At 37.5% G+C, this 16,833-nt stretch overlaps 3 protein-coding genes and 1 long non-coding RNA gene across 9 annotated transcripts in view; 2 read left to right on the top strand and 2 right to left on the bottom strand.

Annotated features, from left to right (window-relative positions):
• Positions 1–7,738, top strand: part of LOC101745584 (SET domain-containing protein SmydA-8) — an 8,299-nt gene extending 561 nt beyond the window's left edge. The window contains exons 2-8 of the mRNA XM_012695206.4: positions 127–326; positions 3,120–3,343; positions 4,060–4,347; positions 4,654–4,897; positions 5,258–5,488; positions 6,249–6,337; positions 7,485–7,738. Of these exons, the coding sequence (XP_012550660.3) occupies positions 127–326; positions 3,120–3,343; positions 4,060–4,347; positions 4,654–4,897; positions 5,258–5,488; positions 6,249–6,337; positions 7,485–7,703 (1,495 nt within the window). The 3' untranslated portion in view covers positions 7,704–7,738. The remainder of the gene's footprint in view (positions 1–126; positions 327–3,119; positions 3,344–4,059; positions 4,348–4,653; positions 4,898–5,257; positions 5,489–6,248; positions 6,338–7,484) is intronic.
• Positions 1–11,342, bottom strand: part of LOC105842399 (uncharacterized) — a 13,361-nt gene extending 2,019 nt beyond the window's left edge. The window contains exons 1-3 of one of the 2 annotated variants that reach the window (XR_001140051.4): positions 11,204–11,342; positions 10,014–10,918; positions 9,158–9,932 (exon numbers count right to left, since the gene is read on the bottom strand). This is a non-coding gene — a long non-coding RNA (uncharacterized LOC105842399). Of the gene's footprint in view, positions 1–9,157; positions 10,919–11,203 lie in introns of those variants that run through there. The other variant, XR_009976918.1, reaches the window with a different exon arrangement.
• LOC101740340 (erlin-2) lies at positions 11,103–15,732 on the top strand. 5 transcript variants are annotated; one of them, XM_021351724.3, is made up of 7 exons: positions 11,103–11,212; positions 12,018–12,135; positions 12,842–12,922; positions 13,339–13,447; positions 14,085–14,236; positions 14,814–14,966; positions 15,053–15,732. In XM_021351724.3, the coding sequence occupies exons 1-7, from the start codon at positions 11,160–11,162 to the stop codon at positions 15,419–15,421; spliced, it is 1,035 nt and encodes a 344-aa protein (XP_021207399.2). In that variant the 5' UTR covers positions 11,103–11,159; the 3' UTR covers positions 15,422–15,732. The 5 variants fall into 5 exon arrangements, with proteins under 5 accessions (XP_021207399.2, XP_062532609.1, XP_012550625.1 ...); XM_062676625.1 differs by lacking the exon at positions 11,103–11,212 and adding an exon at positions 11,274–11,412; XM_012695171.4 differs by lacking the exon at positions 11,103–11,212 and adding an exon at positions 11,358–11,499.
• Positions 15,725–16,833, bottom strand: Ef1beta (elongation factor 1 beta'; the record flags this gene model as incomplete). Its single annotated transcript, NM_001044091.1, is given in 3 exon segments — positions 15,725–16,128; positions 16,301–16,544; positions 16,705–16,833. Coding segments are annotated over 3 exon segments (669 nt in total). The 3' UTR covers positions 15,725–15,783.

Raw genomic sequence — 16,833 nt, 5'->3', positions numbered from 1 at the left:
ATAGAGTCGATATATCGACGGTTCGCGCTCAAGGGTTAAATTGGTTAAAACGCGTTCTATGGAACTTAAAGCCGCATTCAAGTTTAATTTCGAATGTTGGAATTCAGTACACATTCATCTTTTTAGATACTTAATAGCTGCTAAAGCTTTGAAAGCCGGAGAGACGATCCTCTCGGACGCACCGTTTGTGGTCGGACCCAACGCAGACACATCTCTGGTATGTTTCGATTGCTACTGTCCACTCATCAGCAAGTTTAATGTATGCAAGAACTGTGCCCTTGTGCCTATTTGTCCCGGAGACGGATGTCCTGAAGCTTTTTCAAAAAGTGAGTGTCTAACTATAAGCATATCTTATAACGTTACAACGAAAAATGCAGGTAGGGATGATGATCCACCGAAAACGTCGCCTTCACCCGATAACGGTAAGTCATCACGGTCAATCTATATGAGTTTAAAGTTTTTACCTGTTTTTTTTTAGGTAGACAGACATATCAGATCCTACTTTCTAAGTACAATACAATGACAATTTAGCTTGGGTACCTAGGCGGCACTGAAAATTTCGGGAATTAACGAAGTGACACAACATTACTATTTAAAAATGTATTTATTGCTTTTCGAAGTATTCTCCGCGAAATTTGACACATTTTTCCATACGATGGAACCAATCATTGAAGCAACCATTCCATTCGGAAGTTGGGGTCTCCAAAATGGCCGTTTTGTAGGCGTCCACAGCTTCTTCAGGTGATGAAAATCTCTGTCCACGCAATTTATTCTTTAGGGAAAGTATAGAAATCATTAGGGTTTAGGTCGGGGCTGTACGGCGGATGGTCTATTAATTCTATGTTTTCTTGCTCTAAAAACTCTTTTGTTCTGTGCGCGGTGTGAGAACTCGCATTGTCGTGATGGAGGATGATGCGGCGGTTGCAGTTCTCTTTACGGAGTTCAGAAACGACCTGTGGCAAACAAATGCTAGCATACCATTCTGCATTAACCGTTCTTTGTCCCTCAAGAGGAATAGTCGTAACATGGCCGGTTTTGGAGACAAACGTGGCCACCATTTTTTTTGCAACACTCCGTGAACGAAAAACTTTTGTTGGCTTTAACTCATTTTCGAACACCCAAACTCGTGACTGGTTTTTTGTTTCGGGTTCGTACGCGTATATCCAGGATTCGTCACCTGATACAATGTTGTATACAGCATTTGAGGCTCCTGCGTGGAATTTTTCGAGAGTTCTGATGCACCAAGTAACGCGAGCCGCTTTTTGCTCTTCACAGAGCGAATGGGGTATCCATCGGGAAAACAACTTTATTACACCTAATTGTTCATGCAAGATTATTTGTATTTGACTCATGCCAATGTCTAAAGTTGCCTGAATTTCGCGGTATGTCACATGTCGATCTTCCTCAATCAGCTTACGCACAGCATCAACGTTTTCTTGGGTGACTGCAGTTTTTGGACGACCTTGACGGGGATCATCACTGAGCTTGACACGTCCACGTTGAAACTCAGCAAACCAGCGATAAATTGTGGTTTTGGATGCTTCATCACCAAATGCAGAAATCATCCGGTCAACACACTGTTTTTGTGTTAAACCACTTCGAAAGTCATAATAAATCATCGCTCTTGAATTTTCTCGAGTCAATTCCATTTTCTCAACGACTAAACAAGTTTGACAAAACCTCGTGACAAGACCGAGAATCTTTTTTTAAATAAATAAATGGTATTCGATTTTTAAAACCAAGGAGTTTTCAATTAAAAAGATTTTAATATGACAGGAACAGTGGAAATATTCCATTCCCGATACTTTTAGTGCAGCCCTCGTATAGTAAGTATAGATGATACTAATATATAAATCTACAGTGGTTTTTACGGATGTTCCGTTATAACTACTGAACTGTGCATCCGAATGACTTGAAACTTGTTATCCATGTAGAAAATACATGTACTTAATGGATTGGCTAATATTTATATGAGTGTTGGACTCCCTACACCAGTTGCGGGGGCGTTAATGATGAGAATCTGTGGGGCTGGGAAATAATAATCTTCTTTTTCTCCACCTTATCCCACTAGGTGGGGTCGGCACAGCTAATTTTTCTCTTCCATTCTCTTCTATCAGCCGTCATCTCAACACTCACTCCTCTCTCTCTCATATCGTCATTCACACACTCCATCCATGTCTTTTTCGGTCGACCTCTTCCCCCTCTACCCTGCACTACCATTTCCATACATCTCCTAGTCACATCTTCTCTCTACGCATCACATGTCCATACCGCGCTAACCGTCCGCTCCTTAATTTGTTGTTTACCGGGGCCACTTTCACACTTCCTCTGATATATTCATTTTTTGGGAAATAATAACGTTAATTTTAAATGCCCAGCGAAGCGGATGGGTACAGCTAGTGTCTTGAGAAAAGTTCTTGTAAGAATCATTGCGTGTGTCATCGTGGCTTAAATGATGAGACGTCCGATGTACTCGTATCGAGCGATGCGACTGTGCCGGTGTTCAAATACCGCAGTCAGATATCGATTTTTTTAATGAAATACTAAAATCAAGTTGACAATATATTAATGCTATCGTGTAAGAAAATCAAACCTGCAAATCAATTAATTTGCATAATTAATAAACAATTGGAACCTTGTGCCTCAAGTGATAGCCTCCGGTAACCCAATTTGAGACATGACTTCTAGGTTTTTTTACAGTACAACGGCAGTCGTACTCTTCAAAGCGAAACGCTTAACTGCTTCATGGAGATATAGGTAGGGTGATTATAAGAGCTTACTCTTACGATATCTTACGATACATTGATTATAGTAGCAAAATGCAAACGACATTAATTTTTTTTTCCTACCTCAGTTTGTAACCTAGGTGTTATGCCAGCGTAACCGGGTAAGAGTTTAATGGTGCTACGACATATCGTGAGCCTGTACGGGTGGGTTCCTTTAATATGTCTATGTGGCGAAGCGTTCATGCCTTCGGGTTTGAAGGGTGCGAAAGTCATTATATGATAGGTATCACTGGAGACTTGAACCTTACGTGGTGGTGTGTGGGTTGCGACAATGACGTTGCAATTGCAATCATAGTTTATGTGCTAATTCAAATTTAAATGTTTTTTTTTTAGAATGGCACAACAGTTTCGAATGTGAACAGCTTAAGCGATTAAAATTGACGGCCGGCCTCAATCCTATGACAATGGTGCGAAACGTTGGATCGTTATTAGTTTTGAGGACGATTCTAAAGAGAAATGTCGAGCACGAAGCTTGGAATGAATTCATGCAGCTTGAAACGCATCTAGAAGCGAGACGAGGTACAGACTTGTGGGACTTTTACGAAAATACTGTGAAGGTAATAATAACTGAATGAGATCCGTGTGTTTAGTCCGAGTTTTTTAACGTTCTCGCCACTTCGATAAAGCGGCACGACACGAGAACCCTCTCATCGTGGCCGCCGGTAACTACATTCCCGATCCTGCGGACAGAATGGAAAGCAGTCGACGTCGCCCAAAACACGTCATCTCGGATCCTCCCGATCCACTAACGGTGCTTCTAGGTACTTAAAGCACCGGTCGCCGTTCTCGTCGAACCCGTCGCTTGCGACGAAGGGCTCGACGAGTAAATTAACTCTCAGACACAGCCCACTGAGGTTTTCGCCGGATCTTCTCAGTGGGTCGCGTTTCCGATCCGGTGGTAGATTCTGCGAAGCACGGCTCTTGCTAGGGTTCGTGTTAGCATCGTCGTCAGGTTTGAGCCCCGTGAGCTCACCTACTAGTTACGGTTACGCTGAAATAGCCTCTCTAGGCTACCAGCTGAGGTAAGAATTAAAAAAAAAAAAATTAACGTTCTCGATAGCATAAAAGCTAACCCAATTTTGTATGCAATTGGAACAGTGCCCCTAGCGGCAAACGTACGCAAACGATCCCATTCCAAACAAATATGAGCTAACTTTAACGCTATCGAGAACGTTAAAAAAATCGCACTAAGCACATTGAACTTCTCGAAACCCATCAAGATAATTTTTGACATTAACGGGAAAATATGTTTTCGTTTTTTTTTTTCTGTCAGTTCATCCAATCCCTCGGCCTTCTAGAATGTGAAAATGATAAAAATTTAGTTCAAAAAATATGCGCAGCGATAGACGTGAACAGTTTTGAAGTGCGAGGGCCGTCGGTTCCTGGAATTGGCTGTGGCGAGACGTTACGAGGCGTGTACCTGCAGGCGGCTTTGCTTGCTCACGATTGTGTGGGTAACACGCACATGAGCATCGGTGATGATAACTTACTAGTGTGCCACGCGAGCGTTGATATTAACATAGGCGACATTATATATTACAATTACACGGACGCGTTAAAGGTTTGTAATTAAATAAGATATTTGTTAACCGATTTTTTTTTATTGCTTAGATGAGTGGATGAGCTCACAGCCCACCTGACGTTAAGTGGTCACCGAAACCCATAGACATACGCAACGTAAATGCGTGAGTTCTAAGGTCTCCGATTTTGCAGCACAACGGCTGCCCCACCCTTCAAACCGAAACTTATTACTGCTTCACGGCAGAAATAGGCAAGGTGATGGTACCTACTCGTGGGGACTCACAAGAGGTCCTACCACCAGTAAAAACGTCCGTACGTATTGTCAGACTTACGATTTTAAATACAGGGTACTGATGTTAGACAACAACATTTATTGATCGGCAAGTACTTCAAGTGTACGTGCAGTCGTTGCATGGACATCACAGAAGTAGGAACGTATATGAGTTCTGCTATGTGTCCTGAATGTAAATTCGGTTATGTCTCAAGAACGAGCCTCCAAGAATGGACCTGCAAGGACTGCGGAAAGGAATTTAAGCATTCTGACGTCGAACGCAAAGTCGCATGTTGCACAGCAAAGTTACAAACTATAAGTGAGTTTGGTTGTTTTTTTTTTTATCTATTGCTTAGATAGGTGGTGGAGCTCACGGCCCACCTGGTGTGAAGTGTTACCGGAGCCCATAGACATCTACAACGTAAATGCGCCACCCACCTTGAGATATGAGTTCCAAAGTCACAGTATAGTTACAACGGCTGCCCCACCCTTCAAACCGAAACGCATTACTGCTTCACGGCAGAAATAGGCAGGGTGGTGGTATCTATCCGTGCGGACTTACAACACGTCCTACCACCAGTTGTCTTGAGAAATAACTATGAATATCTAAATTATTCTAATTATGTACCTAAGTAATGTATAATGTTGTTGTGAGTCTAAAATAAATTGTAATTTACAGATAAAAATGACGAAAGAGAATTGGAAGAATATATAAGAAATGTATCATTAGTTTTGGCTCCAAATCATTATTTGCTGTTAGATGCAAAACAACGCTTAGCTGGGCTTTTAAGGGACATCATTAATAGAGAGCCTCGTCCTACTAAAAAGTTAATAAGACGAAAACTTGGATTGTGCGAGGAAATGTTACCAGTGCTGGAAAAACTTTGTCCTGGTATATCAAGGATCAAAGGTATGAGAATACTATTATATGAAAGTCAATAACAAATTCTCGTTTGCTATCTTTAATATAAGTAAATTTAAGTTCTGTTTGGTTCAGACAGTTTTTGTTATTGTGTTCGCAGTACACATGCTACCAGATAATTATACGAACCTTTAGCGTTAATTTGATCTAGTATAATAAACTGTAAAGAACAATAAAACCATAGATCGTGAACGGATAAAAAGCTACAATCTAATCCCATCTCAGCCATAAAAAAAGCTAATGAGATATTTGAGATCAATCTTAGAATAACATTTTGTGGATTGTATTGTAATAATAGGTAATTGTAATTGTAATAATAGGTTTTTACCGGAGAATTTTCCATTTTATAGTACTGGCCATTTGAAACGTATTTTATGTATGGCAGGCAATAAATTCCATATTCAGAAGATTTTTATTTATTTATTGATTTGCGTTTTGTTTTTGCTACATTTGTATATTTTTGGTCGATATGGACACGATAAAAATACGAGTAAATATGGAATACGAGTTCCGTCGCGATAGTAACGCCGCAAAAACGGCTTAACCATTTTCATAGGTTTATAAGCTGACTTTTAAAGCCGTCAAATTGTAATTTTACGTATAACGAAATGCAAAGTGTGCGCTAATTGGTTGAGCGAATCGCGTTGCTTTTCCCCGGTCCCCCGCCGCCCTTGTAACGGCATGAATCAATTATTGATAGGCTGGTATTACATCGTAAATATTAAAAACAAAAAACGTTTTATTTCAGCAATACCTTTGTATGAGATGCATGCCGCAATAGTGCAGTTAGCAACGAGAATGTTTCATAGCCGTGAGATTAATGGATCTGAATACTTGGTAATGTATTTTATGATTGTAAACAGAAAGCACCTAATGAATGTGTAAAATTGTGAAAATAAATGAAACGGTTAATCGAATTGTCTTTGAGCTCCAGTGACTTAGCACCAAAAGGGCCCTGAACTCGTCTACCCATTGAGAGTAATAAAAAATGTATTTGTTGATTTTTAATTCTCAAAAATTCACGAAAAATCTAAACTTCATTGATCTACATGCTGATTATTTTGATAGGTTTTAGTACACGGGTAGGTACCACCACCACCTGCCTATTTCTGCCTTGAAGCAGTCTCGGTAGCAGCAGTTTCGGTTTGCAGCCTGCCTATTTTTGCCGCGAAGAAGTAATGTCGGTTTGAAGGGCGCGGCAGCCGTTGTGCTAATAAAAGTGAGACTTTAGAACTCAAGTCTCAAGGTGGAAGGCGGCATTTACGTTGTAGATGTCTATGGGCTCCGGTAACCACTTAAAATCAGGTGGGCCATGAGCTCGTCTAGCCACCTAAGCAATAAATAAAAAAGGTGATGTCATACCGCGATTCATAGTGCTTGGTAGTTAGTTGGTAGTGGGGGAAAGGTTAGAAGCTACTCATCCCAAGCAAATTCTAAAAGGGGAACACAAACAATAACCACCTACCACAAAGTTAAATGTCTTCAGCTTTGCACCACCACCCATCTTGGGATATAAGTTCTAAGGTCTCAGTATAGTTACAGCGGCTACCCCACCCTTCAAACCGAAACGCATTACTGCTTCACGGCAGAAATAGGCAGGGTGGTGGTACCTACCCGTGCGGACTCGCAAGGAGTCCTACCAAAGTTCTTCGCAAAGTTTTTTTGACTGGTAGCTCAGACGGCTTCTGTTGAACATAAATTTTCGTTGATACACTGTCTATGGAGCTCGTTGCTTAGATCAAAATTTGCGAAACGAAAAAGCCATAACCATAACGCATTGTATGCTAGTCTAGTGTTCGTTTGTGGCAATATTAAAATCATTTTCCGGCTTTCTAACAGTTATTTACCGTCATATTTATAGACTAAAATTGTATGTAAAAGCTTACAATAAGAGAGAATGCTGTAACAATGCTGAAATAAGCATTATTTTTGTTTAAGAGTATGTACAATTACGTAACTAAAGGGTACTCTGTATTTTTCACAGGAGGAATTATTGAAGGCTGAATTGTATTTGAAAAAGTCATTGGAAATGTTAATTATTGAACCGGTAAAATCACCTGAAGGCAAACTATGCGCTAAAGCTTTAGAAGATTATAGGACATTAAAAGCTGCTAAGACAAAAGTTCTAGGCGCCTTACATGTCGAAGGAAAATCTTATGATACTATGTCTGAAAAAGATGTATCTGCACTAAATAGAACATAACCAAGTGTGAATAAATCAATGAGAATCGTAAACTATTACTTATTTTTTTTTGTCTATGTCAGGATTACCTATATTAATAGTAAATTTAATGTTCTGTTGTCCGCATTAGGAGTACACGCTGGAACTGTTTTATTATAGATCCGTTGAAAAAAAAGTAGTTCGATTTTCTTGAGGTTTCTCGTTTGAAGTCGTCGTGGTCTAAAGAATAAGGTTGCCCGTGTACTCGTAGCGAATAACCTAGTGTTCAAACCGCGCAAGAAGATACTAATTTCTCTAATGAAATGCGTATATGACTCGTCTTCCACGATGAAAGAATAAGGTTAATAAAAATAAAATCCCCAATAAAAAATAATAAAAAAATTGCGAAATTGCTATACAGATGAGAACCTCAAGTCTCGAAGCTGGAAAGGGAGCATTTACGTTGTGATGTCTCATGTCTGGTAACCGCTTCACATAAGGTGCCCTGTGACCCCGATTACTCGTCTGGCAATAATAAGAAAAAAGAAAATCGGTCACTGAGCTCTGTATGATTAACCATGTCAAAACATTGTCACTTGCTATGAAAAATGAACTATTTTATCGTAAGCGACCGTCATATTGGCTGATACAGCATCTAGGCAATGCACTACACGAAAAGATAGCCCTAAAATCATGGCCACTGTTTGTTAGTTTAGTAGCGGTATGTTGCGCGGTGATGAATTATCACAGCTTCTCATCAAATGGCACGAGTATTACTGTGGATGTGTACTCGTGCCATATGAGGAAGGAATTGTGTGAGGAACTCGCCACAATGATGGGGACACTCGCGAATTTCCGGTCATCTTGGTTAATCGCTCTTTCCGCTGCTCCTAAACGACAACGCTCAACCTAATACGGCATAACGGTCTCTAAGTTACAAGAGCTAAGGTTAGAAGTTTTGCGTTATAGGCCATACTCATTAGACTTCTACTTTTTCCAAAGCTCGGACGACTTGTTGGCAGGGAAAAAATTCAATATCCAACAGGCAGTACAAAATGCCAGATTTTATCAGTAGGGATTGAAAGATTACCACTGCGCTGGCAGAAATGCGACAATACCATGGTTGTATATTTTTTTTTACATGTTGTTTATGATATACAACTGATTTGTAAGAAAAACATTTCTAAAAAACCATCTCCATTATTTACTACCACGGTTAAACTACACAATCCACCACCATACTTTTTTTATTGCTTAGATGGGTGGACTAGCTCACGGCCCACCTGGTGTTAAGTAGTTACTGGAGCCAATAGACATCTACAACGTAAATGCGCCACCCATCTTGAAGTATAAGTTCTAAGGTCTCAAGTATAGTTACAACGGCTGCCCCAGCCTTCAAACCGAAACGCATTACTGCTTCACCGCAGAAATAGGCAGGATGGTGGTTCCTACCCGTGCGGACGCACAAGAGGTCCTAACACCAGTAATTACGCAAATTATAATTTTACGGGTTTAATTTTTATTACACGATGATATTCCTTCACCGTGGAAGTCAATCGTGAACGTTTGTTGTGAAGTATTTCGTCTTTAGACTTTGCGTAATAGACGACAAAAATATTCGACGTAATTTTTCATGAAGCGGCCCAGCTCAATTGTATTCTTCTGCTGGCCTCTTTGTCGAATTTGTTTTTACCAAGCTGCAATGTTTGCCCCAGGTAAACACATTTTTAAATAATTTTGAGCGAGCTGCCTCACGGCAATCGCCTCCGGTTGGACATATTGGTTAAACATGATCTTGATTTTATTCAAATTCATTCGAATGCTAATGCGAATAGAAGAGTTGGCTAAGTTGTTCAGCAATTGTTACAACACGACGACGATGTCATGTGCAAATCTCAAGTGTGAAAAGTGTCTCGCCGTTTATGTTTATTCCTTTCCACTCCAGCGTCTTAAAAGTGAATAAATTTGTGAACAATTTAGGGGATATAACATCCTCTTGTCTCACTCCTTGATGTGTCCAGGCTGCCCGGTTTGGACGGTCATATTCGCAGCGCTTTAAATACATTTAATCACTTGGATATATCCCCAGTCTATTTGGCAACGTTGCTATGATCCTAGAACTGACCAGATTTCGATAGCCATACTCTTGGGTCTTCTGTATAATCTGCCTTAATGTGTTTGTGGTGCTGTATCCTCCTCGAATCCCGGCCTGCTCCAGTGGCTGAAATTCGTCGAGTCTCCGACGTCTCCGTGCGTGACGATTTGTGAACTCTTGGGAATTTTGAGCATTTTAGTCATTAATGTTTAATTTTGCAATGTTTAAAACTATTGCCATTGATGTAAACTTCTTACTTTCTCTTATTACAGCCCTTAGAATAATTACACATAGAACGATAGTTCTCTTCAAAGCGGTCTGTCAAAAGTGAGGCAAAAATATAATCTATGTGTGCGTAAGGTACTTGTATTTACGCTCGACGAAACGCACACAGTGAAAAAAAGAATGTTGCCAATATATTAACTTTCTCTAAAAATAGAGAATTTCAAACTATTACTTGTGATCACAGAACAAATGTGATTGTTAGATTACACCTTTTATTTATTTGGAACTCATCAATTATTACTGCTGAACTGATGACAAGGCCCATAAATCCCCTAAACGATTAGGAGCTAAATATAAGTGCAATTCGTCTATAGAAACTACTCGGTAGTGACCCGTTTTGTTTACATCCTAAATAATCTAACGTACCTATTTACCAGAATACACGAATATTGCCTGCATGATGAAAATAAAACTTGTATAATTTTTTTTGTTTTTTGTTTAAACCCGCCACCACACGACCTACTTCAAAATACTTACGTTATTTGGTGTAAAGTTATTATTTTTGGTGGCATTGTTTATAGGGCGGTTTTTTAATTTAATAATAGTGTAACTTACAAAAAACACGCGAATATTCTAATTCACTTAGAAGCATTCTAGTTTACGTCTGTATCTATAGTCAAGCAAAGTAGTTACTTTTGCTTAAGGAATGACCTAAGAAAATATTTTATGCTCAAACAAACAAGTGCCAGAATTATAGAGAAAAGTCATGTTTCAAGTTATAACTTGTCTATAGATAGATACGGGTCTTAGAGTGATCGAGATGAGAACACTTTATGAGAAAGAAAAAAAAAAACAAGTATAATTATTTATTTCAGTAGCCTTGTAACAACGGAAAGTGTTTTCTGAACAATTGTCGCTTCGATGATAGGAAGGAAACCTAAAACCAAACCAAAACATAAAATTACATATTATTATTACAATTATGCGAACTTGTTGTGTTTTTGTCTCAGTTTCCTTATTAATCAATTTAATTTAATAAAAAAATGCGCTTGTAATTGCCTAATTGAGACTGTTTCACTTTTAATTTAACAACAAAATGTGTGAGAATATTTCCCCGTGTTGGCAACATTTTCATAAACTATGGCATTACAAATTATTGAAATTTATTTTTCATTTTGATGAATGTTTTACGTAAAAATATACGTTCATACACATTACTTACCCGTGAAATGTAATGTTACTATCTTTCTTGTGTTTTTCCGATGTACTATGACATCCGTTCATTGAACAAACCGTCATTTTTAATAAAATTTTCGGGAGTACTTTTCAATACGACACGTCCTTGAGCACTGACGGGCCGAATAATGAACTTAGCCAATATGGCTAGGTTTGAGTTGCCTCATTTTACGGAGGCGGACTCGGTTTCTATGTGTAATTATTCTAAGTTACAGCCATAGAGTAATTTTACCCACTTTTCACAGATTACCGTTTAAAGCATTTTTATTGATTTAATGAAATGTCAGTAAAATTTAATTGGTATTATTATTCATTTTCTCGTCTCTTTGTCTCAACCTGAAAATCAATAATTTTAACTAAATATGTCCATACAGTGACTCTATGAAATCGAACTTAATTAAATGTATGTCCATCAGAATTTAATGCTATTTAAAAAAGTGTGTACTTTTTCTGTTTTTATTTGTTTAAAATTGCGATCTTGAACGACTTTAATATTTCAATATTTCTTGGTTTTAATTTGGTTGTTATTTATTTACAAAAACGTTTCTTTCATAATCGTATTTTTGTCTCATAAGTATATAGTTTAAAAGATATAGTAAAATAATTAGATCTGACTTTGTTAGCATTACAACGACGGAAAGGCTAAAATAATAACTCAGTTGAACTTGCCACACTCTGTTTAAAATATAGAACTTCTACCATAAAAAATTAAATTAACAACAATTATAAAATAAATGCACTAATTGAAATAATCCTTCATTACTGTATAGAAACACAAAATAATTATTAAAACATTACAGACTAATAACTATGGCTGACCAATCTTCTATTTTGGCCATTGTGATTCTGGCTGTAGGGGTCACGGTTCATTTTTCCCTTCATAAAGTAGAAGAAGGACATGTTGGTGTTTATTATCGGGTATGTTGTTCTTGGCTATGGTACATTCTACTTGTTCAGGGCTTCACATGTTTGAAGGGTGGGATAGTGGGTATATAAGACAATTGAAACTGCAACCTCTTACCTTAAGGTGGGAGGGGTCATTCCAATAGTGATGCCTGTAGGTCCTGATGCCACTTAAGATAATGTGGGTTATTGTCCAAACATGTATATCATGGGATCATGTCTTGCCATAGCAGTTTTTAGTTTTATAGTGCAAAACACATTACAGGAACAGTATGTGCTTTTATGGTAAGGTTTTATGAATAGTGGGGAGTAGCAAGAATCATGTCAGGAATAACCAGAAATGCAACCTGTATTCATCGGCTGCAATAGTTCTCAAAACCTGCTAACCATGCAATTGAGGATGAACATAAATAACTGACATTAATATTTAATAATTTAAATATATGTACTAGATTAATATATTTGTGTAAGATCAAAATTAAATAATGCATATAAGTCGATGAAGGCTACATAATTTAATTTATTCAAAATGCTATGACAAATTTTGTAAATTGAAAATTATTCATTAAAGTAGTTATAAAATAATTCCATTGTACCCAGTGAAAAGGTTAATATTATCACAACCTTTCCAATTGAGTTCCAAATGTCTAGTTAATTATATTATTCGTTATTTAGTCAGGTAAAAATAAATAAGTAAACAGTAGTGCTAATTTTCTTTCAGGGTGGAGCTTTATTACCAGTTACAAGTCAAGCTGGTTTTCACATGATGATACCACTTCTAACATCATACAAAGCCATTCAGGTATGTTTTATAACAAATATTGACTACTGTGAAGCTTTTGCAAGTTCTTAATACTACTTCTCATTATTTTTCTATAGGCTGCCACTAATTGTCCACTGATTTCCAATCCTAATGTACCTTGAGTTTAGCGGTATGTTTCCAACTACCACCCATAGTTAACAAGCCAATATGTTTAACTACTAACAGTCTATTTATTTCTGCTGTAAAGAAATTGTATGTTTATTTTTATTATATTCCCAAGGAATGACACTTGTTGATAGTCCATCTGCTATTAAGCAGCTATCAGTGCCCATAGACATCATCATGTAAATGCTAGACTAAGACAGACTTATCACACTACACATCTAGCTTCTTTATATTAACTTGGATTTGAGTTCAAGAACAGTAAAAGGTATATTACTTTATTTTTGTTTTAGACAACTTTACAAACTGATGAAGTTAAAAATGTGCCTTGTGGCACAAGTGGTGGGGTGTTGATTTATTTTGAAAGAATCGAGGTAGTCAATAAGCTGGACCCACAAAGCGGTGTGTGTTTTATTTTATGTTATTGTATAGTATGTAAGAGAAAAATTAGCTGTGCCGACCCCACATAGTGGGATAAGGTGGAGAAAAAGAGAAGTATAGTATAATTATATTAATTATTATGAACTTTTTCTATTTATATGGAAGGAATGAAAAAGCAAAAGGGTTTACTATACATAATGAAAAAAATTTAATACAGACTATAGCTTCTGTTTATAGTTCATTTTTATTGCGTAGACAGTGAAAGAGCTCACTTGGCACCTGGTGTTACCGGAGCCAATAGAAATTACAATCTGAATGCAGCCATCCAATGTGTGGTGCTATAATCATCTATCATCAGGACTAGTATTATAATCAATAATTAGACAAGATTTATATTGAATTTGAAAATTTGATGTATATTAAACAATTATGCCTTCATCTTCATTCTAGAAGTATTTGGGGAACATTTACAAACGTAAAATGAAGCAGGTACCAAGATTTCTTTAAAAAGTTGTTACCAGTGTTGGGGGATTGTACGACAGCATAGTTTGATGAGCATCTTTTTCATTAGACGATAACTACTTTTACGTGTAATTTTTTTTTATGAATTCTGTATCTGATAAATTTGTATTTGATGTATTTTATTTATGCATTTCAGTACTAGATATGGTGCGCAACTTCACAGCTGAATATGACAGGACTCTTATTTTCAATAAAGTGCACCATGAACTGAATCAATTCTGTAGTGCCCATACCTTGCACGAGGTATACATTGATTTGTTTGATCAAATCGACGAGAATTTACGGACAGTGAGTTATTTCGGTTTCTCAATATATTCTCAAACTTTGTTTTTTTTTTTATTGCCCTTGTAGGCAGAAGAGCATACGGCCCACCTGATGGTGAGTGGTTACCGTCGCCCATGGACTTCAGCAATGCCAGGGGCAGAGCCAAGCCGCTGCCTACCGCTTAATACTCTCCATAAGCCTCGTTTGAAGAAGGACATGTCATAGCGCTCGGGAAACACCGTGGAGGGGAGCTCATTCCATAGCCGGATGGTGCGTGGCAAAAAAGATTTCTGGAAGCGCACTGTGGATGACCACAGTGGCTCCAGGTAGTATGGATGAACTCTACTCCGGTGGCGGGCGGTGCGGTGACCGCAGTGGCTCCAGGTAGTATGGATGTCTACATATACAAGACACAACACACAAATAAAGGCTGTTCATAAAACATAAATAACTAAAAGTATTCTTTTGGATGAATAATACAGTAAAAATGTTTTAATTTTGCTTTCAGAATAATGCTTTTGATAGGGAACTTTTGAAATATTAAGTGTTAAATATATCTATGTACATAACTTTTATAAGCATTAATTTTCCTCTTTTTTAGGCATTGCAAAAGGATCTTCATGAAATGGCTCCAGGTTTAAGGGTTCAAGCTGTTCGCGTCACAAAACCAAAAATCCCAGAATCAATCAGGAAAAATTACGAACTTATGGAAGCTGAGAAATCTAAACTACTTATTGCAGCCCAACATCAGAAAGTAATTGTGTTGATCTTGAATACTTTCTATTGCAGTAAGAATGGTGCCGTTTAATGAATATATATTTAACCATAATTTAATTGCAGGTTGTTGAAAAAGAAGCAGAGACAGCAAGGCGCAAGGCTATAATTGAAGCAGAAAAAGAGGCCCATGTAGCAAAAATACAATATGAACAAAAAATCATGGAGAAGGAATCTCTACAGAAAATTGAACTCATTGAAGACAGTATTCACAAGGCCAAACAACAGACAAAGGCAGAAGCTGACTTTTACCATCTCAAAAAACAGGCTGAAGCCAATAAACTTCTTCTGACGCGGGAATATTTGGAGTTGAAGAAATATGAAGCGCTCTCCAACAATAATAAGATTTACTTTGGAAGTGATATACCCAACATGTTCTTACAAGCAAATGTTGGTGAAAGTGTTCCCATCTTAAAAGGTGTAAAAGTTGAGTGAACTTCAGCTTTTTTGTCAAGATAAAAAATATACTTGCATTTTGTATATCTTGCACACATACAAAAGTAGATCTTTGTATGGTATATTAATCTTAATTGCTGATGTATAATAAATAATTGTAGTTTCAAGAAGCAGTCATATCATATATCACTGTTTCTTGTTTGAATTAAAGAATATTAAAAGATGTAAACAACATTTGTATCAAGTGTTGAGACATAAAATTGATATTCATTTTAAAATTTTGACTGATGTTTTCATAGTTGGATGTAAGTAATTACTTTTTATGTAATAAAATAACTGTCTGCTGTAAATGTGATTTAATTGAAAAAGTTGCACTTATAAATATTACATGTTATGGCTGTTTAGATTTTGTTAAATGCAGCAATGTCAACAGATTGTACAAAATCTTCAAATTCTTGAATTTTTTCTGTCAGCAAATCAACAGAAACTTTGTCGTCCTCGATGACACACATAATTTGCAGTTTATTTATGCCATACCCAACAGGCACAAGTTTGGAGGCTCCCCAGAGAAGGCCTTCCATTTCAATAGTGCGTACTTGGTTTTCCATTTCCTTCATATCGGTTTCATCATCCCATGGCTTGACATCAAGGAGAATAGAGGACTTGGCAATGAGGGCTGGTTTCTTAGACTTCTTGTCAGCATATGCTTTCAAACGTTCTTCTCGAATTCGTTCAGCTTCTGCATCCTGCATATTAATAATGACATTTACAATTTATGATTATATGTCCGAATTTACAATTGGCCATTGGTTATTAAAGATTATTTATTGTAATTGAGTTAACTAAGTTTTCTAACAATTGACAAGATGAAATATCCCTCATTGAGTTAAAAGCACTGTTAGTAGTAGTATTACAAACCTCTTCCTCGTCACCAGAACCAAATAGATCAACGTCGTCGTCATCGTCGTCTTTCGCTGCTGGGGCGGGAGCCGTGGGTTTAGCACCGGCGGTCAATGGGCTGGTGCCCTGAGACCAAGTTTTGCGTTCAGCCGGAGTGTATGAAGCAATTTGATTATACCATCGTAGTACGTGGGGAAGGTTAGCGGCCGGCGCCTTGCCAACTTGCTCAAATACTTGAACATCAGCTTGAGAAGGAGTGTATCTAAATAAAAAAAGATTGGCTAAGAGCTCTTATTGATAGTATTATAATAATATAAAATGTGAATTTTAATTTTAAACATATGATTAAAGTGATGAGGTTATAGATGAAGTTGACGTGGTGCGCTTTGTAAAATTGCAATAAATCACTTAAATGCTTTTACCCAGACACGTAGCTTTTCTCAGCTAAATATTGGTTCAAGTCATTGAGACCCTGGGCGGTTTTAACGTCTCCTACAGCCATAGTTTCTTTTAGTGTAGCAACTTTTTTCTAGATAACCACACGGCTGGGT

The sequence above is a fragment of the Bombyx mori genome, chromosome 3 (genome assembly GCF_030269925.1).
Source record: "Bombyx mori chromosome 3, ASM3026992v2".
Taxonomy (NCBI): domain Eukaryota; kingdom Metazoa; phylum Arthropoda; class Insecta; order Lepidoptera; family Bombycidae; genus Bombyx; species Bombyx mori.
This window is presented reverse-complemented; position numbering and strand designations above follow the sequence as displayed.